Source organism: Lithobates pipiens, unplaced genomic scaffold (assembly GCF_037356315.1).
Source record: "Lithobates pipiens isolate NorthernLeopardFrog02 unplaced genomic scaffold, aLitPip1_a1.2 Scaffold_13, whole genome shotgun sequence".
In the NCBI taxonomy this organism is placed as follows: Eukaryota; Metazoa; Chordata; class Amphibia; order Anura; family Ranidae; genus Lithobates; species Lithobates pipiens.
Genome location: NW_027507718.1, coordinates 455149633 through 455174233, shown reverse-complemented (window position 1 = coordinate 455174233; position 24601 = coordinate 455149633). Strand labels below are relative to the sequence as shown.

At 45.7% G+C, this 24601-nt stretch overlaps 1 protein-coding gene across 1 annotated transcript in view; it reads right to left on the bottom strand.

Moving 5' to 3' along the window:
- The window catches only part of SLC2A9 (solute carrier family 2 member 9), a 593533-nt gene that overhangs the window by 467580 nt on the left and 101352 nt on the right, over positions 1–24601 (bottom strand). The window contains exon 4 of the mRNA XM_077477785.1: positions 12415–12575. Coding sequence (XP_077333911.1) covers positions 12415–12575 — 161 coding nt within the window. The remainder of the gene's footprint in view (positions 1–12414; positions 12576–24601) is intronic.

Below are 24601 nucleotides of genomic sequence, written 5' to 3'. Positions count from 1 at the left end.
TTCTGGCAGGCGTGAAACTAGGGTCTGGCCAGGTGTTTAAATTACTCTCAACTTTGGAGTCAAGTGAGTGGGAGTGGCCCTCTCGCTGTGCCCTCTGGGAGAGGGTATTTAAGATGCGGATGTCACGTGGTTCGGGGTTCCGGTCCAGTATGATGTGCTGACTACATGGTCCTTGTCCTCCTGACCAGCCCTCAGGAAGGCTATGGCCTGGGGTGCGGATCCATCCGACTGTAGTGCCTTGGGGCTGGCTAGCCCAGGGCAAGGAAACTAAAGGAGGATTCTGAGGTGGTTGGGTGCCGTCTCCGGGTCGGGAGAGACCCATTGTACTTCGAGCATTCCAGGAGAGGACTCATTAGAAGTACACCACGTACGGGTTGGTTTTCTTAACAAGAGCCTGGAAGGGCTGAGGTTACCGAAAGAATCCAGTCCTGTGGATATCGCCAAGCAGGCTGAAAGATCCAGGTATCCTACAAGTGTTCTAAAGCATAGTTTCCCTACATGTTCTGCAAAAACGTTTGTGACAAAGACTTTGTTCCTGAGTAAGCATCTTGTCGGCTGCTAGGCCTTGTGAGAGAGGGACTGTCCAACCTGATTGTTCATCCAGCTGCGAATGGCTATTCTCTGGATGCAGTCAAAGTAAGCAAGTTCTTTAACGATTTTTGGACTTTGACATTGAGAGTACCTGAACTTCCTTTCCAACCCTCTGATCCCAAGTTGAAAGACTATTCAATGGTTTGAGTTTTGCAAATAAAATCCATTCAAGTGGAGTTACGGAAGGTAACGGTAAGCCCAAAAATAACAAGCAGCTCCTTCGGGGGTTAGTGCTACATATCCTAATCCAAAATCTAATCACCAGGGGGCATTGCCACCAGATATGGTGCATTGTCCCAGGTTAACTACAACGTAAAAAGCAATTAGGTGATGCAGATGGATGCATCTTAGCTACTCGAGTTGGGACCACATACCAACGTAATAATGTTTTATAGTATATGGCTTTGATTAACATGGTATTGATAGAGATTTTGGATAGGCTATAAGCAATACTAAGGTTCAAATCTCCCATTGCCTCATATAGGAAAGCTTTGAGGTAGGTTCAGTGAAGGAAGTATATACCACAGATAGGTGTCCTTTCCATTGATTCCTTGTCTGACATGATAATTCGAACATTGTAAGCCTAAGCGGTTCAATAATTAGATCCAGTTTGCGTCTGACAAAGGATATCATTTGGTTATACCGAAATATTTCGCTGGCCGGTATCTGCATCTTATCTTTGAAATGTTGTAAAGAGTGTACCTGATTGCCGTTAAGGTAGTCACCAATTCTCATCAATCCTTTATTAAGCCACCAATGAAATGACTGCGGCGTTAACCTGGGTGGAAACTCTGGATTACAGAAGACAGGAGCTAAAGGTGTGTGTGGGGATGATAGGGAAATTCGATGACATACTCTATCTCAAACCGCCAGTGAATGTGATAAAGAAGGGTATAGTATAGGGAGGGGGGCGTAATCGGTTGGGGATCCACATCAATGCTCCTATGGCCAAGGGGTGGCAGGAGAGTGCCTCTAGAGAAACCCAAAGAGGTGTTGGGCCTGTAGTAGTAGTTCGGGCAAGTTGGGAAATTTGGGCGGCTTGGAAGTAGTTTAGTAAATTAGGAAGCCCGAGGCCCCCCTTTAACTTTGGTGTATACAAAATTTGTTTGTTCATGCAAGGTCTTTTATTTCCTCAGATGAAGCGGAGAATCTCGGCTTGCAAACTCTGTCGATCTCCTCTCTGGACTGCTGCTGGTAGGTTTCTAAAGTAGTAAAGTATCCTGGGTAAAAGTGTCATCTTGACTGAGTTGATCCTGCCAAACCATGGTAAGGAATAGTCTGCTCAACTGCGAAGATCCACTTTAAGTTTTCTAAACAGTGGGGGATAATTAGCTTTATAAAGAGTTTCAATAGTACAGGTGTTATTTGGATCCCTAAATATGAAAGGGAGTGTGATGCCCATTGGAAATCATATTTATCCCGAAGACTTTGTTCTATTGGGTGGGAAGTGAAACATTAAGGGTTGTTGTTTTTTGGGGGTTCAAAGAGAGGCCAGAGAGCTGAGAGAACTGTTCCACTAGAGATAGCAAATAGGGTAAAGAGACTTGGGGATTTGTAACATACGTAAGGACATCATCGGCAAATAATGCACATTAATGTACCTGTTGCCCACAATTGATACCAGAAATATTAGAGTGAGACCGAATTGCCATGGCCAGAGGTTCAACAGATGTGCAAAAAGTAAGGGTGATCCCTGTCTCATACCACGTTTGATAGTAAATGCCGATGATTTGTAGTCCTGTATGGAGACCTGAGCTGACGGAGATCTATATAGAGTTTGAGTAATGAATAGGTAATTCCAATTTACGCTATCAAAAGCCTTATAAAGGTCTAATGATAGTAGGAGAAGCTCCCGAGAGAGGGGGGCATCCCAATTAGTATGTACGGCTGAAATCAGGCTAATTGTTCTATGGATTTGGTCTACTGTTTGGCACCCAGCAATGAATCCTGACTGATCTTTATGAATATATTCTGCCAGAAATGAATTAAGACATAGGGCCATGAGTTTCGTTATAATTTTTAGGTCACATTTAATTAGTGAGATTGGGCGGTTAAGGACATCAGTATTATCTTTGTTAGGTTTGGGAATGACACTAATATAATTTAATCTAGAGGAACTGCACCTCCATCCTGCAAGGAATTAAAATAAACAGCCAAGTGTGGGACCAGCTGTTCTGATTTTTTTTTTAATATATGTTGGTGAGACCATCTGGGCCAGGTGATTTATGGATTGGTATCAGTTTGACAAGAAAAGGGTTGGTCCATTAGTTCTCTATGTGCCTCCTCAATGGAAGGAACAGGTAGGCTCCCCAGAAATTCCCTGATGGATGAAGAAGTGGCCTCCCGGGGCTGTCCATATAGGTCAGCATAAAAATTATGAAATTCTTGAAGAATCTTTTGAGGATTTTGGAAAATTTGGCCTCCTGAAAGTCTAATTTTGGGTAATGCCGAATGAGTATGTCTAGGAGTGAGCTTATGCGCCAACAAAGATCCTGGGCAATCACACCAAGTAAAGAACCTATGATTGGACCAGCGTAATTGCTTCTCAGCTCTTGTGGTGAGACAAATGTTGAGTTCTAAGCGAGCTTGTTCGAGTCTAGTCAATAACTCTGGGGATGGTGAATCTTTATGTTGGGATGCTAGAGCTTTGTATTCCTTAGTTTTGGCAGCAGTCAACTAGTTTCGTGTTTTTTTGAGCCTAGAGGACAGTTGAATGAGGAACCCTCTAACTGATGTTTTATGTGCAGCCCAATTGATTGCAGGGGTAGTGTCTTCTGCCTTATTAATTTCGAAATAAGTTTTCAGATGAGTAGAAATCTCAAGGCAGTACGTTTCATTGCTAAGGAGGGATTTAAACGCCAATGTGATTTGGCTATTTTAGGTGTCAGGTCCGAGAACTGTAACATTAGAGGATCATGGTCTGACCATGGAGTAAAGATTATTTTGGCTGAGTGTAGTTTGAATAAAAGTCCAGAGAGGAGAAAAATATGATCAATGCGAGAATTGTGATTATGAGCTCTTGAGAAATGTGAGTAATCCCTAGAGGTGGGGTTACCCTCCCTTCAAGAATCTACAAGGTCATAGTGATTTATTAACTGAGTAAATTTACGACTTTGTTTAGAAGGGGGTTTTAAAGAAACTGTGTGTGACTTGTCTAGAATAAGGTCCAAAGCCAAGTTGGAGTCACCTGCTAATATAACGTCACCTTCAAATTCGGGAGTTAATAATTGTAGTAGTGAGCAAAAGAACGCTGGTTGATTTATATTAGGGGCATAGTAAACCAAGAAGGTTAAAAGGTTTTCGCCTAGGTGGCCTTTAACTAGTAGGTATCTCCTTCCTGATCTTTTATTATTTTCGTGTCAGTAAACGAAAGCCGCCTAGACATGCAGAGAGCAACCCTTTTTTTTTCTGAGGCATTGGCAAAAGGGCAAACAGGATAATCCTTATGGATGTACTGTGGGATGAATGAGGGAAGAAAGTGTGTCTCCTGTAACGCTATTATATCAAACCCCAAGGATTGATAATATGTGAGGGGTTTAATTTGTTTGGAAGGGGACCCTAGGCCCTGAACATTGTGAGAGAGTATTCAGATTGTGTCCCTTACTTTAGGCATGATAAATAGGTAGTGTACAGTGGCGAAATTACCAGGGTCGCAACAGTCGCAGTTGCGACTGGGCCCTGGAATTCCAACACTGTGGGGGGGCCCCGGCGTGGTTGCTATCCACAGGGCTGTGAGTGGAGAGCGTGTCTCTCATGTAACAGCAGCACCGGGATTGAAGTTTAATTTCCCCCTTGTCCGTCCTCTCTCGCACGGGACACAAAACACACAGCTGATCTGCTCCCCCTTCGTCCCCCCCCCCTCCCCTTCTCTCCTGTGTTCTCCACGGGCATTCAGGTGTGGAGCTAACAAGCTCACATTTCCCGTGGAGAACACAGGAGAGAGGAGGGGAGGGGGGCGAAGGGGGAGCAGATCAGCTGTGTGTTTTGTGTCCCGTGCGAGAGAGGACGGACGAGGGGGAAATTAAACTTCAATCCCAGTGTCTCTGTGCTGCTATTACATGAGAGACACTCTCTCCACTCACAGCCGTGCTGACCCCTCTCCAGTGTGTGTATAGACTCAGGAAGATCCCACCGCCCATGAACATCATGGAGCTGCTGATCGCTGCCTCCCCCCAGGTGCGGGGGGGGTACAGAGATCTGCTGGGGGCCAATGTGCACAGCGGAGTCCAGCAAGGTACAGAGAAACCTCTGGAAGGGGGGGTGACTCTCTAGGGACCCTAAAGTAAGAGGAGCTCTCTGGGAACCCTAAAGTAAGGGGGGTATCTGGGGACCCTGAAATAAGGGGGAGCTCTCTGGGGATCCTGAAGCAAGGGGGCCCTCTGTGAACCCTGATGTCCAGTACCACCACCACCCCCCTCCAGTACCACCACCACCACCGTGCCACCCACCTTCAGTAACACCGCCACCCACCTCCAGGACCACCATCCCTCTCCAGTACCAACACCACCCCCGCTCCAGTACCACCGCCACCACCCACCTCCAGTACCACCGCCACCCCCTCTCCAGTACCACCACCATGCCACCCACCTCCAGTACCACCGCCACCCCTCTCCGGGACCACCATCCCCCTCCAGTACCACTGCCACCCTCCTCCAGTACCACCACCCACCCTCCAGTACCACCACCACCACCCACCTCCAGTACCACCATCCCCCTCCAGTACCACCGCCACCCCTCTCCAGGACCACCATCCCCCTCCAGTACCACCGCCACCCCTCTCCAGTACCACCACCCCCCCTTCAGTACCACCAAAACCACCCACCTCCAGTACCACCACCACCCACCTCCAGTACCACCGCCACCCCTTTCCAGGACAACCATGCCCCTCCAGTACCACCGCCACCCCTCTCCAGGACCACTATCCCCCTCCAGTACCATCACCACCACCTCCAATACCACCGCCACCCCTCTCCAGGACCACCATCCCCCTCCAGTACCACCGCCACCCCCCTCCAGTACCGCTACCCCCCTCCAGTACCACCACCGCCACCCACCTCCAGTACCACCGCCACCCACCTCCGGGACTGCCACCCCCCTCCAGTACCACCACCGCCACCCACCTCCAGTACCACCACCACCCCTCTCCATGACCACCATCCCCCTCCAGTACCACCGCCACCCCCCTCCAGTACCACCACTTCACTGGTGACACAGGCTGCACTGGAGACACAGGTTTCACTGGGGACACAGGCTGCACAGAAATGTTTTACTTTGTTGTACAGTGGAACAAAATATAGTATCAAAATCATGCTTTTCGGGGGGGGCCTTCCAGATTTCTTGCACCGGGGCCCTGAGGTTTCTAGTTACGCCTCTGGTAGTGTATATATATCACCATTACCTCACCAGTTGAATTTCGAGAAATCCACAGGAACTGGTTGAGACTCTGGATGACCCTCAGAAAGGAGTTAGAATAGGAGCAAAGGAGAAAGAAAGAAAAGAAAAAAATGTTCAGGCCAGGATCCTCCCGGCTCCGAACAGTCTGTTATATAGTTGTAAAGTGTTATTAACAACTAATAACCAATACATCTATATCCCAGAGCCTAAGTCCTGGGTATGGAGGAGTCTTCTCCAAGACCTAAGAAATGGAGACAGTCCTTCAGGTAAGGAGAGCACATAGACATCGGCCGGCATTAAAAGTGTATCGCAGAAATTAAGCACCCATTTGTGCCCTAAATAGGGCTAGCTATAATATAAAAAAAAAAAGTAACTAAAAATACGGTTATATGTCAAATAATCATAAAATGTCTGGTTTAAATGTGAAAACAGTACCTAGGCAACCAAAACATTCGTAAGAAAGGTACGTAGTACAAACTGAAAAAACAAAAAAAACTAGTAGGTTTCCCTTATCCCCACCAAAAGGAACAGTGGGGGGGGGGGGAGTATAATAAGTAGTTGCAGTGGCTAATGTCTGCCAACGGACCACTGAGAAGCCACCACTAGGGAAACTTAAACTAAGTAAAAAGAAATAAAATTAGGTAAAAGTTAAGTCTTCAGGTTACTTGACAAGAATTCGACAATTTCTTTATTGGTTGAGAAGACCAGAGAGGTGAATGTGGTGAGGGAGGATCGCTAGATCTTTGTTGGTTCCATGAGGGTGGGCTGTGCGTGATGAATCCCAGTTTCAGAAGGATATGTTCTCCATCAGAGAAGGTTGAAAAGGAGTAAGATTTGTCGTTGTAGTTAAACTGACGCCAAAAAGGGTAGTTCTATCAATATTCTGATCAATCAATGGTCATAGTAACGGTTGGAAAGATCTTCATTTTTGAATAGAAGCTTGGGAAATGTTTGCAAAAACTTGGATTTTATAGCCATTAATCACAAGATCTGGATTCTCTCTGGCATAGCGCATGACCGCTTCTTTAATTCTGAAGAAATGGGGCTTTACGATCACATCTCTGGGTGGATTTCAAGGGAACCAAAGCTCTGTGTATACGATCAATCTCTGTATGGATTTCATCAATATCCGGCACAGCAGATTGCATAAGAGCATGGGCAATAGAGCTAATGTCCTTTTCTGTTTCTGGAAGACGCCTAATTTGAAAATTATAACATTGAGCACGGTTTTCAAGGTCGTCAATTTTCCTATATGGAATATCTTGCCCATTCAACCTATAGGGAGGAGACCAAGTTTTTTTAATGGCTACATTTTCCTGGAAATATGGTGCAACCAGAAGTGACGTTCACTTCCGTGTTCCACACCGCAATTCAGTTAGGGGTCACATTTAATATAAAAGGGTGCTGCTGGTGCTGGTAGTCCACACCCCAGATGACATGTAAGTGGACGAAACACGTCGTGTGGACTACATTCCTTCATATAATTTTTAGAATAAGCCTGATTTAACTCCAAAGCGTGAGTGTTCTTAATCTTCTTTTTAAATAAGATTAAAATACCTTTTAAACGTTATTGCACTATGCAAGTTCTTTTCCATTATGATCTACCATACGTGAATACATCTGAACATGTGGAGTTCTGATGACCAATCCCATCCTCTGTGAATGTACCAACGTAATATAGAGTGAAGCTTCGGAGATTGTCCGTGGAGCAGAGACCTGACACTTTTTTCATTAAAAGCATATCACGACTTGCGAAGCATACGCCTTCCCAAGGCTGGGAATTCCGGTAAGCCTCACTCCTATAGGTGTTGTTGCAGATACAAAGTCTTCACCTCACCCAGAGCACTTTCCAGTGTCGTCTTATGATCCCGGGAATTATTTGCCACCTTATTAAGACTATAATCTTAGTTCACATCTCTATATATAGATATACAAGCATGTTGTTTATAACCACTTTAGGGCCGCCGCATGTAATTATACGTCGGCAGAATGGCACGTACGGGCACAAGCACGTACCCGTACGGGCACAAGCACGTACCCGTACGTGCCTGCCTTCCAGCGGGTGGGGGGTCCGAACAGACCCCCTCCCGCTGGCTGCGGCAGTCCGTTTCGCTTCAGGAGCAATCCGGGATGAGGGGGTGGCCGTTGGTTTCTGGCCATCCCCTCTCGATCGCTCCTGGCGAATGAGAAGCTTCCCTTGCCTGTGTAGTGTAAACACAGGCAGGAGGAAGTGATGTCACTCTCTCTTTAGGTACATATAGGCACACTGTCACCCCCCGATCACCCCCCCCCCCCAACAATGTCACTTATTTATTGATCACTGCATTTAGTGTCAGTTGTAACTGTAAAAACTGTCAGGGCAGTTAGTGTTAGGTCCAGGGTAGCCCCCTACGCCCCTAATAAAGGTTTAACCCCCTGATTGCCCCTAGAGTTAACCCTTTCACCAGCGATCACGTATAAGTGTCACTGGTGACGCTGGTTAGCCAGTTAGTTATTTAGGTTCCCCGTCAGGTTTTTTTTATAGCGTCATGGACCCCCATATACTACCTAATAAAGGTTTTAACCCCCTGATTGCCCCTAGAGTTAACCCTTTCACCCCCTTTTGCCAGTGTCATTAAGCAATCGTTTTTCTGATCGCTGCATTAGTGTCACTGGTGCCACTAGATAGCTAGTTATTTTTTAGGTTCACCGCCCGGTTTTTATAGCATTAGGTATCCCCATATACTACCCAATAAAGAATTTAACCCCTTGATTGCCCCTAGAGTTAACCCTTTCACCAGCGATCACCGTATAAGTGTCACTGGTGACACTGGTTAGTTATTTAGTTATTTAGGTTCCCCGTCAGGTTTTTATATAGCGTCAGGGACCCCTATATACTACCTAATAAAGGTTTTAACCCCCTGATTGCCCCAGGTAACCCTTTCACCCCCTTTTGCCAGTGTCACTAAGCGATCTTTTTCTGATCGCTGCATTAGTGTCACTGGTGCCGCTAGGTAGCTAGTTATTTTTTAGGTTCACCTCCAGGTTTTTATAGTGTTAGGTACCCCCATATACTACCTAATAAAGGTTTAACCCCCTGATTGCCCCTAGAGTTAACCCTTTCACCAGCGATCACCGTATAAGTATCACTTGTGACGCTGGACAGCCAGTTAGTTATTTAGTTATTTAGGTTCCCCGTCAGGTTTTTATATAGTGTCAGGGACCCCCATATACTACCTAATAAAGGTTTTAACCCCCTGATTGCCCCTAGTTAACCCTTTTACCAGTGATCACCGTATAAGTGTTACGGGTGACTCTGGATAGTTAGTTTGCTTTTTAAAGGATCAGGGCACCCACCATTTATTACCCAATAAAGGTTTAACCCCCTGATCCCCCGGCGGGTGATATTAATTAGGTTTTAGGGTCAGATAGGGTCTGTGTCGCCCCAGGCAGCGCTAGGTTAGTGCCAGTACCATTAACACCCACACGCAAAGCATACACCTCCCGTAGTGGTAAAGAATCTGAACAGATCAATATTTGATCTGATCAGATCTATACTAGCGTCCCCAGCAGTTTAGGGTTCCAAAAAAAACACATTGTTAGCGGGATCAGCCCAGATACCTGCTAGCACCTGCGTTTTGTCCCTCCGCCCCGCCCACCCAAGTGCAGTATCGATTGATCACTGTCACTTACAAAACACTAAACACATAACTGCAGCGTTTGTAGAGTCAGGCCTGATCCCTGCGATTGCTAACAGTTTTTTTTGGTAGCTTTTTATATTTAAGTCCTGAAGGCGGTGCTTGGTTTTCAGGGTCCCGTACGCGGCTAGGCTCCCAAAAAGTCCCCATGTGGTATCCCCGTACTCAGGAGAAGCAGCAGAATTTATTTTGGGGTGTAATTTCACATATGCCCATAGCATGTGTGAGCAATATATCATTTAGTAACAACTTTGTGCAAAAAAAAAAAAGTTTGTAATATTCCTGCAACTTGTGACAAAATATAAAATATTTCATGGACTCAACATGCCTCTCAGTAAATAGCTTGGGGTGTCTACTTTACAAAATGGGGTCATTTGGGGGGGGGGGGGGGGGGGTTGTGTTATTTTGGCATTTTATGGCCTTCAAAACTGTAATAGGTAGTGATGAGTGAAATCAAAAATTTGCACCCTTAGAAATCCTGAAGGCAGTGATTGGTTTTTGGGGTGCCGTGCGCGGCTAGACTCCCAAAAAGTCCCCCACATGTGATATCCCCATACTCAGGAGAAGCAGCAGAATTTATTTTGGGGTGTAATTTCACCTATGCCCATAGCATGTGTGAGCAATATATCATTTAGTGACAACTTTTTGTAAACTTTTTTTTTGTCATTATTCAATCACTTGGGACAAAAAAAAAATATTTAATGGGTTCAACATGCCCCTCAGCAATTTCCTTGGGGTGTCTATTTTCCAAAATGGGGTCATTTGGGGGGGGTTTTGTACTGCCCTGCCATTTTAGCACCTCAAGAAATGAGATAGGCAGTCATAAATTAAAAGCTGTGTAAATTCCAGAAAATGTACTCTAGTTTGTAGACGCTATAACTTTTGCGTAAACTAATAAATATACGCTTATTGACATTTTTTTTACTGAAGACATGTGGCTGAATAAATTTTGGCCTAAATGTATGACTAAAATTGAGTTTATTTGATTTTTCTTATAACAAAAAGTAGTAAATATCTTTTTTTTTTTCAAAATTTTCAGTTTTTTTCCTTTTATATCGTAAAAAATAAAAATCGCAGAGGCAATCAAATGCTATAAAAAGAAAGCTCTATTTGTGGAAAGAAAAGGACACAAATTTTGTTTGGGTACAACATTGCATGACCGCGCAATTACCAGTTAAAGCAGTGCAGTGCAAAATTGTAAAAAGATCTCTGGTCCTTAGGCTGACAATTGGTCCGGGGCTTAAGTGGATAATAAAGCCAACACGTATTTTTTCCAGTTCTCTACGGTCTATAACAGGATCATCTATTGGATATAATTGACAGCTTTTTGGACTTTTCACCTGTTCATCTGTAATAAGATGTGCACTATTCACTCTTTACAATTAGCACTTATGATATATAGGTTTTTACTTATATCCATATGTTTATATGTATGTATTTGATTTTGATATTTATTGTGGTTACTAATAGATTTTCACAATTTATGCACATTAGCACTTTAGCGCAACATATTTTTATTTTTTATTTTTCAATAACTGTTAGCCCTTGTACACACGGTCGGACATTCTGACAACCAAATCCGGTGGATTTTGTCCAACGGATTTTGTCCAACGGATTTTGTCCGAAACTGTTGCATACACACGGTTGGACAAAGTTGTCAGAAAATCCGATTGTACATGACGTGATGACGTTATTTCGTTATGACGGTACTACGTTCAGGCTAGTAGCCAATAGCTTTGGTCTAGGAATTTGATCTGAGCATGCGTGGCACTTTGTCCATCGGAGTAGGCTACACATGATCGGAGTATGTCCGATCGGAGCATGTTGTCGGAAATTTTTTTAGACAAGTTGGAAAACTTGGTTCATCGGATATTCCGACGGAAACAGTCCGATGGAGACCACACACAGTCGGATTATCCGACAAAACGGTCCGATCCGACACATTCCGTCGGAATCTCTGACCGTGTGTACAAGGGCTTAGTCTTCCGGTAGGTAATGTTTGCTGCTTTTAAATTTTAGTCACAGCGCAGTATTTCTTCCATTTTTTATCTTATAAAGTATGTCATGTCAAAGTGTTTAGAGATCCCAAACTTACTAAACCTGAGATATCTTTTTTGAATTAAGATTTTTTTTTTTAGTTTAGTAGGCCCAATGGTGGAACATTGCTACCAAAATTTCCAAATCCACAAACCTCCTGAAGCCATCGCAAAGCCAAATGATAGTGTCATGTTAACCTGATGCTGTCCTACAATTTGTTAACTGGGGACTACAGCTGTGAAACCTTCTTTATGGCATTGTGGCAGGGATCCTACATGAACCTAGAGGTGCCAGTATATTCTTGCAGGGGATTTAAGTACCCTCTGCTCCACCAAAATGCCAGGCTGTTCTTGTTGAACTAAGCTGCAGCATTATCTCGTAGTGTTGATACTTCCCTGTCCTTGCCCACCCGACACATTCCTACTGCCCTGTAAGAAAGCCCATTAAAGTTATGGGCCAAAGAGTAATGTGTGGGAGTGGAGCAGACTATACTCAAAGGTGTTTCAGCTTTGCCCAATCAAAATAGTCCAGTATTTTAGCAAAACAAAGTTGCTGCAGGTATGCGCAGACACGTCTAGTTCCTGCCCTTAACCTGTCAGCAGCTTTGGATATTTTTAAAATGACAAGAAACACTGCCTCATTTGTCATGACACATCTTTATCCTCGAAAAAGAAAAGCAAGCTATACTTTTAAATTAGTTTCTTCATGCACTTACCTGCCCAGTAGGTTCACCATTGGCATCACAACCAGTGCCCCCACAAGACCTCCAATGGCAAAGATTGATACGGTAACAGACCACAGAATGGAGATAGTGTTACTGCTTATGGTTTGATTATACCTCTGTGACCAACTTTCATTGTACAGTTGTCGTATGAACTGTATGTGAGAACAAAATAAAGCATTGTATAGTAAATAAAAATCAAATTATTATTATTATCAAATTATTATTATTATTTTCATACAATCAAAGGAACAAAACCATTAATTTCAGGCCGCGTACACACGGGCGGACTGTTCGCCCAACCTTGTCCGCTGAACAGTGTTTGGGCGGACAGTCCGCTCGTGTGTGGGCTTTCAGCGGACAGTTTCAGCGGACAGTTTGACGGACAAAGTCTTTCGGAAATTCCGAAAAACTGTCCGCTGAAACTGTGTTTGAGCGGACAGTCCGCCCGTGTGTAGGCTACTTTCGAAATTAGCAAACTGTTCCCGCTCGGAGGGAAGTCTGCTCATTTCGAGGTAGGCGGGGCCCGCGACGGAGACGTCGCGGGCTCCGCCGCCTGGAATGGGCTTAAAGGGGAACCCCAACGCCGAAAAAAATCGGCGTGGGGGTTCCCCCAAAGTCCACAACAGAACCTTGTCCGAGCACGCTACCCGGCCGGCCAGGAAAGGGGGGCGAGCGAGCGCGCCCCCCCTCCTGAGCCGTACCAGGCCGCGTGCCCTCAACATGGGGGGTGCCTTGGGGAAGGGGGGGCCGCGCGGCCCCCCCACCCCAAAGCACCTTGTCCCCATGTTGATGAGGACAAGGGCCTCTTCCCGACAACCCTGGCCGTTGGTTGTCGGGGTCTGCGGGCTTATCGGAATCCGGGAGCCCCCTTTAAGAAGGGGGCCCCCAGATACCGGCCCCCCACCCTATGTGAAAGAGTATGGGGTACAATGTACCCCTACCCATTCACCTGTGAAATAAAGTACAAAAAAAAACACAACACAGAGAAAAAATATTTTATTGCACAGCTCCGGGGGTCTTCTCGCCGGACTCCTCCGCTATCTTCGTGTAGCTCTTTTACTAGCGGAGGAGCCCGGCTTTCTTCCTCCCCGCCGCCGGCCTCTTCTCCCGACTTCGGGGGTCTTGTCCCCCTCTTCGGTTCTTCTGCCGGGCCACCGCGCCTTCTTGTAGCTCTTTTACAGGCGGTGGCCCGGTCTTCTTCTTCTTCTTCCCCAGGAGATGTTGACACGACGATCTCTCCGGCCGGAATGCCAGAGCCGCGCTGTGCGGTCACTTATATAGTGACAATGGGGCGGTGTCACATGGTATATGTCACATGGGTTGGTCACATGGGGACTATGACATCGTAAGGGGGCGGGGTCACCATGTGACCAACCCATGTGACATATACCATGTGACACCGCCCCATTGTCACTATATAAGTGACCGCACAGCGCGGCTCTGGCATTCCGGCCGGAGAGATCGTCGTGTCAACATCTCCTGGGGAAGGAGAAGAAGGAGAAGAAGGAGGAGAAGGAGGAGAAGGAGGAGAAGGAGGAGAAGGAGGAGAAGGAGGAGAAGGAGAAGGAGGAGAAGGAGGAGAAGGAGAAGGAGAAGGAGAAGGAGAAGGAGAAGGAGAAGGAGAAGGAGAAGGAGAAGGAGAAGGAGAAGGAGAAGAAGAAGACCGGGCCACCGCCTGTAAAAGAGCTACAAGAAGGCGCGGTGGCCCGGCAGAAGAACCGAAGAGGGGGACAAGACCCCCGAAGTCGGGAGAAGAGGCCGGCGGCGGGGAGGAAGAAAGCCGGGCTCCTCCGCTAGTAAAAGAGCTACACGAAGATAGCGGAGGAGTCCGGCGAGAAGACCCCCGAAGACGGAAGACCCCCGGAGCTGTGCAATAAAATATTTTTTCTCTGTGTTGTGTTTTTTTTTGTACTTTATTTCACAGGTGAATGGGTAGGGGTACATTGTACCCCATACTCATTCACATAGGGTGGGGGGCCGGTATCCGGGGGCCCCCTTCTTAAAGGGGGCTCCCGGATTCCGATAAGCCCCCCGCCCGCAGACCCCGACAACCAACGGCCAGGGTTGTCGGGAAGAGGCCCTTGTCCTCATCAACATGGGGACAAGGTGCTTTGGGTTGGGGGGGCCGCGCGGCCCCCCCTTCCCCAAGGCACCCCCCATGTTGAGGGCACGCGGCCTGGTACGGCTCAGGAGGGGGGGCGCGCTCGCTCGCCCCCCTTTCCTGGCCGGCCGGGTAGCGTGCTCGGACAAGGGTCTGTTGTGGACTTTGGGGGAACCCCCACGCCGATTTTTTTCGGCGTTGGGGTTCCCCTTTAAGTCCATTCCAGGCGGCGGAGCCCGCGACGTCTCCTTCGCGGGCCCCGCCTACCTGTACACGCGCTCGAAATGGGCGGATTTGCCTCCGCCTTACGTGGGCGAGTCCGTTCATTTCAAAAGTTGAGCGACCTGTTTGTCAAACAGTTCGCTGAAACAGTCCGCTCAAAAAGTGCCGTGTGTGGCCATGTCCGTCCATGCTAATTTTGAGCGGACTGTTTGCCGAAACTGTTTGACAAACAAAGTTGGGCGAACAGTCCGCCCGTGTGTACGCGGCCTCAGTGTCTAAATAATAAAGTATAAAGTAATCCATACCACAAATATTACTTATTCCTTACTTAATCCTTTCCTATATTCTTTGGATTCACTATTGCTTAATTAGAGTGGCTTCTCAAAGTGTCTTTGCCATGATTCTTACAAATATACCATTCCTGGCACCTCAGTATCCAGTACACACCTTTCCCAATGTCCTGTGCTGATAGGCCGAGAGGCTTACCCTTTAAAACTGTGGAAGAGAAGATTTACATATAGTTTGCGCAAGTTCAAAGGTTCTATAGGAAGGAAGGAGGAAGGAAAAATGCAAACGCAAGTTTTAAACAAAAGAAAGATATTAATGCCCTGTACACACAGTCGGACATTTCGAAGACAAAACATACACATGGTCCCACAAAGTTGTCGGAAAATCTGATCGTTCAGAACGAGGTGACGTACAGCATTTTATTGGTCTTATGTAAATATTCAGATTTTCTGAAATACTGAATTTTGGGTGTTCGCTAGCTGTAAGCCATAATCATCAAAATGAAAATAAATGCTTGAAATATATCACTCTGTGTTTAACGCATATATAAAATATAAGAGTTTCACATTTGGAATTTAATTACTTTATATAAATTACCTTTTTGATGATATTCAAATTTTATGAGATGCACGTGTGTGTGTATATATATATATATAGATGGTATGCGAGGTGAGGTCATCGATAATCGATATATTTCACCTCGTATTTGTTCTATTGTCAGAGATTGGACCGGAATCTGGACCAGATTTTTCCAGCCTCTGTGGAAGGCTTGGTTTCTGGTCCAGGTCTTCTGGTCCACTTGAGTCCATGCTCAGGTGGGTTTTAAATGACCAGGAAGATAGCACAGTAGTGCTCTCCGGAGAGAGAAAGAGAGAGAGAAAGAGAAAGAGAGAAAGAAAGAGAGAAAGAGAGAGAGAAAGAAAGAGAGAAAGAGAGAGAGAAAGAGAGAGAGAAAGAGAGAGAGAAAGAGAGAGAGAAAGAGAGAGAGAAAGAGAGAGAGAAAGAGAGAGAGAGAGAGAAAGAGAGAAAGAGAGAAAGAGAGAGAGAGAGAGAAAGAGAGAGAGAAAGAGAGAGAGAAAGAGAGAGAGAAAGAGAGAGAGAGAGAGAGAGACCCAGAACTTTGAGACTCTGAAGACAGAGATACTCTCACGCTTGGGTGTCATTATGGCAGTCTGGGCCCAGTGCGTGCATCAGTGGACCTACTCCAGCAACCAGCCAGCCGTTCTCAAATGTTCGACCTGGTCCACCTCACCAGGAAGTGGTTGCAGCCGAAGACCTTGACAGGCCCTCAGATCGTGGAGCATGTGGTAATGGACCAGTATCTGCATGCTCTCCATGCTGCTCTGAGGAAGTGGGTCAGACAGGGAGACCCCAATTCTGCAACCCAGTTGGTGGACCTAGTGGAGAGATACTTTGCTACTGAAGACTTGGTGAACCTTTCTACGCCCCCCTTCGCTGTGTTTAGGGGTACAAGATCGCCCAGCCATTCTGGTAAGACTGTTCTGGGGGTTCAAGAGCATGGGGAAGTAAGATAAGACTGTTGTTACAGCTTATGAGACTGTGGCTCCTAGACCTGGAGACTGGCCAAAGAATCCAGGAAGGTCTTTGGGACCGTTAAGAGGGGGTAGAGCATATACGGTGTTTTCGTTGCCATGCATTAGGGCATAATGCTGCAAACTGTCCTATAAATGATGAACCTATGCAATGCGATTTATGCTTATATGAAAAGGTCTGTTTGCACAGGTCGAATGTACTGTATAATGTCAGACTCGCATTGAAAAACAAATGTGTTTCAGTGGATGGGAAGCCACTCACAGCCCTGATAGACTCTGGTAGTGTAGTGACCCTAGTCAGGTAAGATTGTGTAAGCCCCACAAAACTACACCCCAGTGGGGTAATTTGCATCCATGGGGACACTTGGGACTACCAGACAGTGGTGGTTGACACTGATACCCCCTGGAGCAGTGTAACACATTCAGTGGGGGTGGTACCTTTGCTGCTTCATGAAGCTTAAGTGGGGAGAGATTTTCGACATTTTTGGAATTTATGGGAGAGCAAAGGGAGGATGGTTGGTAGAGCACCCCCTGCTGTGGAAGCACGGGAACTCTCACCAGACCCTTTTTGCCAAAAGGAAGGGGATGCTGTTGGTGGCATCAAGGAAGCCGGAGTTCATCTTCTTTACCTGTCATGGCTGGGGAGCTAGCTAGCTCTCAGCCCGAGGGTAACGCACAGGAGAACACCTCTGACCCTGACAATGAGAGTAGCCAGAATGTGGTACCTGACTTAGGGGTCAGGAGAGAGGATTTCTGTACCGAGCAACTCTGAGGTGCCCCCTCATGAGAGCCGGAGAAAACGTTAAGATGGTGGATGGGGATCCTAATTGGGCAGTATCTCTCCCCTGCATGGCCCTTAAAATCCACTTACTGTATTAGGTGATAAAACAGGGAGAGGACATGGTAGAACAGCTACTGGTTCCCAAACCCTTCTGTAGGGTGGTGCTAGACCTGGCCCATGGTCGTGTAATGGGGGGACATCTTGGTTTTTCTGGCCCGGGTTGTATGCAGATGTCAGGGAGTTCTGTGAATCATGCCTGAGTGCCAAATTTCAGCACCGTCGCCACATTTTCGCAGTCCCCTTGTTTCTCTACCAATAATCAAGGTTCTGTTTGAGAGAATTGGCATGGACCTGGTGGGGCCGTAGTGAAGTCTGCCCGGGATCACCAGCATATTTTGTTAATCCTGGACTATGCGACATGCTATCCTGAGGCCATTCCCTTGCGTAATGGCAGCAATCCACAGCCCAGATTTGGAATCGCACCTGCTTCGAGTACAAGCAGTGGTAGATTCCCTTCGGAAAGCAGGTCTCACGGTCAACCCAAAAAAGTGTGCCATTAGGCCTGGAGGAGGGCAAATACCTTGGGTACGTTATTGGCTGGGGACTGGTCAAGCCTCAGACCAATAAGGTTGCGGCAATTCAAAAATGGCCCCAAACGGTAAGTAAAAATCAAGTTTGGGCCTTCCTGGGCATTATGGGGTATTACAGATGGGTTATGCCCAACTTTGCCACCATTGCCACCCCTCTGACCGACCTGACGAAGGGTAGAAGGTCGGTCATGATTAAATGGAATCCTGAAGCCGAGGAGACGTTCCAGAAATTAAAGCAGGCCCTTTGCGTACTACCGGTGCTAGTGACCCCGGACTTCACAAAGGAGTTTGTGGTACAGACAGATGCCTCTGAGGTGGGACTAGGGGCTGTACTATCCCAGAACAGAGATGGTGAGAAACACCTGGTTGTATACCTGAGCTGGAAATTGAACAAGCACGGAAAAAAACTTTGCAATTGTTAAAAAGGAGTGTCTCGCTATTAAATCGGCCTTAGACTCCCTAAAGTATTACTTGTTGGGGAGGTCATTTAAGCTGGTCACCGACCATGCTCCCCTGAAGTGGATGTGTGACAACAGAGAGAAAAATAGCCGGGTGACAAGGTGGTTCCTGGTTTTACAGCCCTTTAAAAATTTACAGCAGAGCATAGGCCGGGCAAGCTCCAAAACAATGCAGATGCCCTCTCCCGTGTGCACTGTATGTTTAGGACAATTGGGGCCCGGATTTTTCCAGCCTCTGTGGCAGGTCCGGGTCTTCTGGTCCACTTGAGTCCATGATCAGGTGGACTTTAAATGGCCAGGAAGAGAGCACAGCAGTGCTCTGGTCTGAGACTCAGAAGCCCTGTTTGTTTGGATTGAAAATGGAGGTTTGATTTACCTCGTGTTTTGTGGGTGATGGGGACCAGCCCCACACCATATAGAGCGCAGTCTACTGTCTAGTTAAGCTTCGGATGGCAAGGATTCATTTTACTGTTTTGTTTATTTTTATGACTTTGCAATCCACCTGTAAATAAAGCTGGCAACCCGCCAGATTTTTATAGAAACTGCCTGTACGATGACCTTCATTTTAAGAAAAAGAGATCCCCACAAGCTAATCTGCCCACAATATATATACATATCTCACAAAAGTGAGTACACCCCTCACATTTTTGTCATCTTTTTAATATCTTTTCAAGTGATAACACTGAAGAAATGACACTTTGCTACAAGGTAAAGTAGTGAGTGTGCAGCTTGTATAACAGTGTAAATTTGCTGTCCCCTCAAAATAACTCAACACACAGCCATTAATGTCTAAACCGCCGGCAACAAAAGTGAGTACACTTTCCAAATTGTCCAAATTGGGCCCAAAGTTTCAATATTTTGTGTGGCCACCATTATTTCTCAGCACTGCCTTAAACCTCTTGGGCATGGAGTTCACCAGAACTTCACAGGTTGCCACTGGTGTCCTCTTCCACTCCTCCATGACAACATCACGGAGCTGGTGGAAGTTAGAGACCTTTCGCTCCTCCAACTTCCGTTTGAGGATGCCCAACAGATGCTCAATAGGGTTTAGGTCTAGAGACTTGCTTGGCCAGTCCATCACCTTTACCCTCAGCTTCTTTAAGAAGGCAGTGGTTGTCTAGGGGGTGTGTTTGGGGGCATCCACAGGTGGGGGCAAGGGGGGTCAAGTGCCCCCCCCCCTGGAATCAGGGATGAGATCTTAAATTCAACACAGTTCCATTGCTATCAGGGTGCAGGCAGCCCACATCCGTGTGCAAGCCGCCAGTGGGGTGACACCATCAAGGTTCTGCCAAGCCCCCCTATCATTGTAGTGTGACTCCGGGCACTTTTCCGTGCTCAGTCCAGCAGAGAACTCGGCGGCGGTGCTATCAGGTTTCCCCGGTCACCCCCCCCCCCTTTCTCCGGTCAGGGAGAAGAGATGACGGCCAGGTTCCTCGCCCAGCTTCCTGCCCGCTCCGTTCCTTCCCTATTGGCCATAACTGAGGGCTAATCAAAAGGAGACTAGGAGAGAATCATGGGACATGTAGTCCCAAAGATTGGTGGCACCATTTTCCACAGGGAGGAGGATACAGCTCGATCAAGAGAGAGATTGAGAGACTGTAGCCTGGGAAAAAAGCTGAGGGAGTGAGTGCTACATAAAAAAGAACAAGGAGTGTGCTGGGCAGAAGCCAGAAAGAGAGACAGAGAGCTGCGCTGCCCAGTGCCACCAGAGAGAGAACTACACTGCCCCATGCCACCAGAGAGAGCCATGCTGTCCAGCACCACCAGAGAGAGCCATGCTGCCCAGCACCGCCAGAGAGAGAAAGACTGAGTCACTGCCAGGGTACAGACATGCTGCACTACTGACCAGAGTCGTCCCCCGGGGCGAGTGAGCGACCGTCCAGCCGGAGGGATCACTGGTGTTGTTTTGCTGGGTTTGGTAAGAGGGCCTGTTGGCCAGTATCCATTACTTATCCTAGGGATTGCACTAAGTCTGCAGTCTCTGACCATGATAATGTGATAATGACATTGTCAAAAAGGGGCGGCGTATGGGTGACCCTAAAATTATGCCCCCCCTTGAAAAAAGTTCTGCGGACGCCCATGGTCACAGTACACATTGGCATTCCCCCGTTCTGCCTTGTGTCATGACAGAGATCACTGCTCCCTGTCATTGGGAGCAGTGATCACTGTCATGTGACTGGAAGCCCATCCCCCACAGTTAGAATCACTCCATAGAACACACTTAACCCCTTCATCGCCCCTTAGTGGTTAACCCCTTCACTGCCAGTGTCATTTACACAATAATCAGTGCATTTTTATAGCACTGATCGCTGTATAAATGAAAATGGTCCCAAAATAGTGTCAAAAGTGTCTGATGTGTGTTATTTCACTTTAAGCATTCTTAAAATCATTGCTCCTGAAAAAAAACGTTTTGCATTGATACATGTCCTCTGGGGCAGTATATGGGTCCCCAAACACTTTTTATGGCAATAACTTGCATAGAAGCCTTTAATGAGCACTTCTGATTTTTCACGTTCGTATCCGATAGATTTTGATAGTGTTCTCATGTTTACACAAATTTTTTGTCTATTCACAAGTTCTGGTGCGAAACAAACTTGGGGTGTTTGGCTCATCCCTATTGGCAAGAACTATTCTTCGTAAATCCATGCTGATTACTGCTAATGATACCGTTTTCTTTACTAAAATCTTGTATATAGTCACTTATTCCCTCCAGGAGCTTGCATACTATTAATATTAGGCTAACTGGTCTGTAATTCCCAGGGATGTATTTTGTCCCTTTTTTAAATATTGGTGCTACATTGGCTTTTTAACAATCAGCAGGTACCATTCCCATTAGTAGACTGTCAGTAAAAATTAGGAACAATGGTCTAGCAATTACTTGACTTCCCTAAGGACCCTCGGGTGCAAGCCATCTGGTCCCGGTGACTTATTAATGTTACATTTTCCAAGTCTATCTCTAATTCTGTCCTCTGTTAGCCATGAGGGTGCTTCCTGTGATGTGTCATGAGGATAAACACTACAGTTTTGGTTACTGAAGCCCTCAATTCCTTCGTGAAGATTGAGGAGAAGAATAAATTCAATACCTTCGCCAATTCCCCATCCTTTGTAATCAGATTTCCTTCCTCAACCTTTATGGGGCCAATATGGTCGGTCCTCCCTTTTTTACTGTTTTATATACTTAAAGAATTTCTTGGGATTTTTTTTTGCTCTCCTCTGCTATGTGCCTTTTGTGTTCTATCTTAGCTGCCCTAATTGCAGCCTTACATTTCTTGTTGCATTCTTTGTAAAGTCTGAATGCTGATGATGATTCCTCAGCCTTGTATTTTTTGAAGGCCTTCTCCTTTGATTTTATATGCATTTTTACATTGGAGTTAAGCCATCTAGGAGTTTTGATCACTCTTTTAAATGTATTTACCAATGGGATGGACTGGCTCATGCCCTTATTTAATATGCTCTTAAAGCAAACCCATCTCTCCTCTGTGTTCTTTGTTCCTAAGATTCTGTCCCAATTTATATTTCCCAGCAAGGTTCATAGTTGGATCTTTTGAAATTCAGTGTCTTTGTATTCCCCTTATGTTTCCCATTTGTGTGATTTATACTGAAGCTAATTGACTTGTGATCTCTGTTTCCTAAATTGCCCCTTATTTCCACATCCGTGATCAGGTCTGTATTGTTGGTAATCAGTAGGTCTAGTAACACTTTGTTTCTAGTTGGTGCGTCTACCATATGACCTATGAAACCTATGAAGCCAGCAGCACGGCAGTGCTGCTGGCTTCCCTCCTCCCCTCTAACCCCCCCCCCCCCCCGGCTGCTGCTGTGGGGATGTTTCAGGGTGGAGGGTTTGGGAAGGGACTAATCAATATGTCATGTCACATGACTGGCCTAAAGATCATGCTAAATCTGTTTTTAGAGTGCTCAGTTATGTAAAAGACGAATGCAGTGTGATATACCAGGCTATAATAGAGGGGCTGGCAGTGAGTATTTTATATTTTTTATTTCACTAATAGCGGTGGGGGGGGGGGGGGGCGAGAGGGCGGAGACGGAGACACACAGACATGAGCTGACAGGCAGGAGGGGGGAGAGAGAGAGGAGAGCAGAGGGAGCAGCTGCGTATAATGGAGGTATGCACTCTGACCACGTTGGTCAGGGCTTTGTAGCAGAGAGGGCATACAGGAAGTGGCAGATTCAGGGAAGTTTCTTTTACACTTTAGAGGGGGGAAGATTACACAGCACAAGCACTGTGCTGTGTAATCTGCTTTAAGTGACCAGGAAATCTATATATTTTTGTTGGGTTAGCAAATACTTTAAGCATATGTACAAAAGTTACATCTCCCCCTGCATTACAGTAAGTTGGAGTGTATATTACCCTGTGCATGTGCCGCAGGCAGTGTGCACTAAATAAAAAGTTGCTAGAGGCAAGAAGAATCAATCTTCTAGCAGATTTTTATTTTTACACTTTAGTTCAGATTTAATACTGAAGAACACAACAGGAAACAAGAGCTATGGAGACCTACTCCATTACAGCTTTCAATCTACAATAGAAAAATAAATGAGTACACAATATTTGTTTGACTTTTAGACTTATTTGACTTTTCTATGGTTCACCTACAGCGAATCATCAGTCGTGAAGATACACTGACAAATTGTTTGTCCTTATTACTTAAGGGTTCAGTCAACAACTTTTATTTCTCCAAAGTTCAGGTTGCAGGTGATGCACTATGGAACTAGCTGAAATTGCATTTTGTTACAACAAACAAGGCAGGTATTTAGGTGTCCTTTTCTTTAGTGAAAATGTAACAACAAACATTTATCTCAAGCACATAATTCCTTTCCTAAAATGTCATCAAAGGTCTGTTTTAACATTTGAGACAAGGAGCAGTTGTCGTGAGTTTAGCAGTTCACGGTAAAAGATCAGTTAAAGCAAATCTAAACCTAAGAACTGCAAAGTAATATAGATGCACCCTACCCTTCCTATCCTAGGGTGATGTTGCTTACTAACTTTTTCTTTGCTAGAACATGCAGTTACTCAGTACTGGCAACGTTAGACACTTGCCCTATGCCCGATGAGTTAGCTCATGTTAAGGAAGCTAGGTCAGTCAATGGGAGGCGAGCAGCTTGGCCAGCCAATGGCAGGGTAGATGTGAATGTGGGGAAAGATCTGTCGCTGGATTGGAACAGGGGGAATGTGTGGCTGGTGTAAGCATGCTAGTGGTTTGTGAGTCCCATGTAGAGATGCTTTTCCACAATGTGCCCACAGCTCATTCGTATGCAAATCAGTGCATGATTAGCATATAAATGAGTCACTGGGGATTTCTATATAAATACTGGCAGCTCATTTGTATGCAAGTGTAACTGGTGTTTTATTACTGTATTCTTGTATTGTTGGGTAACCACATTTTAAATGGATTGTACTGACTAAAAGTTGTAGCCAACTAAATAAATACATAAATACTTTTATTAATGAACAACACCTTATTGGCTGCCCTTATAATGAAAAATGTTCCATATTCCAATCTTCCTCTATATCAGGTTCAAAAGTTGGAAAGGCCTGCGTGTATGTATATCTCTCCCACTATCACTACCACTATAAACACATATATATATATATATATAAACATATCCATGGAAGGATCAAAATTTGTCCAGTTCAGCAAGAACTGTCTGAATTTCGATCAATAATTGGGCAGGCTGGTTGCACTGAAATCAATCGACTTCAGTACAACCAGCCTGTTTTTTTTTTCACGCGCACTCTGCCACAGGCTATAGCCAGCAACAATAATCATATCCTGATCTCCCGCTGTCAGAATACAATAGTAAATGTGTTGATGGGGGAATTGTGAGATTTTAAATTGTTTAGTGTATGGCCAGCCTAAAATTTGAAGTGTATACTGTATATTTATATTCTGGCCACCGAATATATTGTATAAGTACAGCATATCGATACTGTGACCACTGCATGGTATTTCATGATCACTCACAATGTAAGCCCTGGTGCACTTTTGCAGTGACTGATCTGTAATTTTTATGGTACACTATACTATAGGGGACGCTACCGGAAGTGACGCAATCAAGCTCAAGGCTCGTTTATACTCCTTATAAGAAACTTGTTTGTTTGTGAGTATTAATTTGTTTGCTGTAATAAACTTTAATACTGGTTAAAAAAACTACTACACTATGGGGCTCCC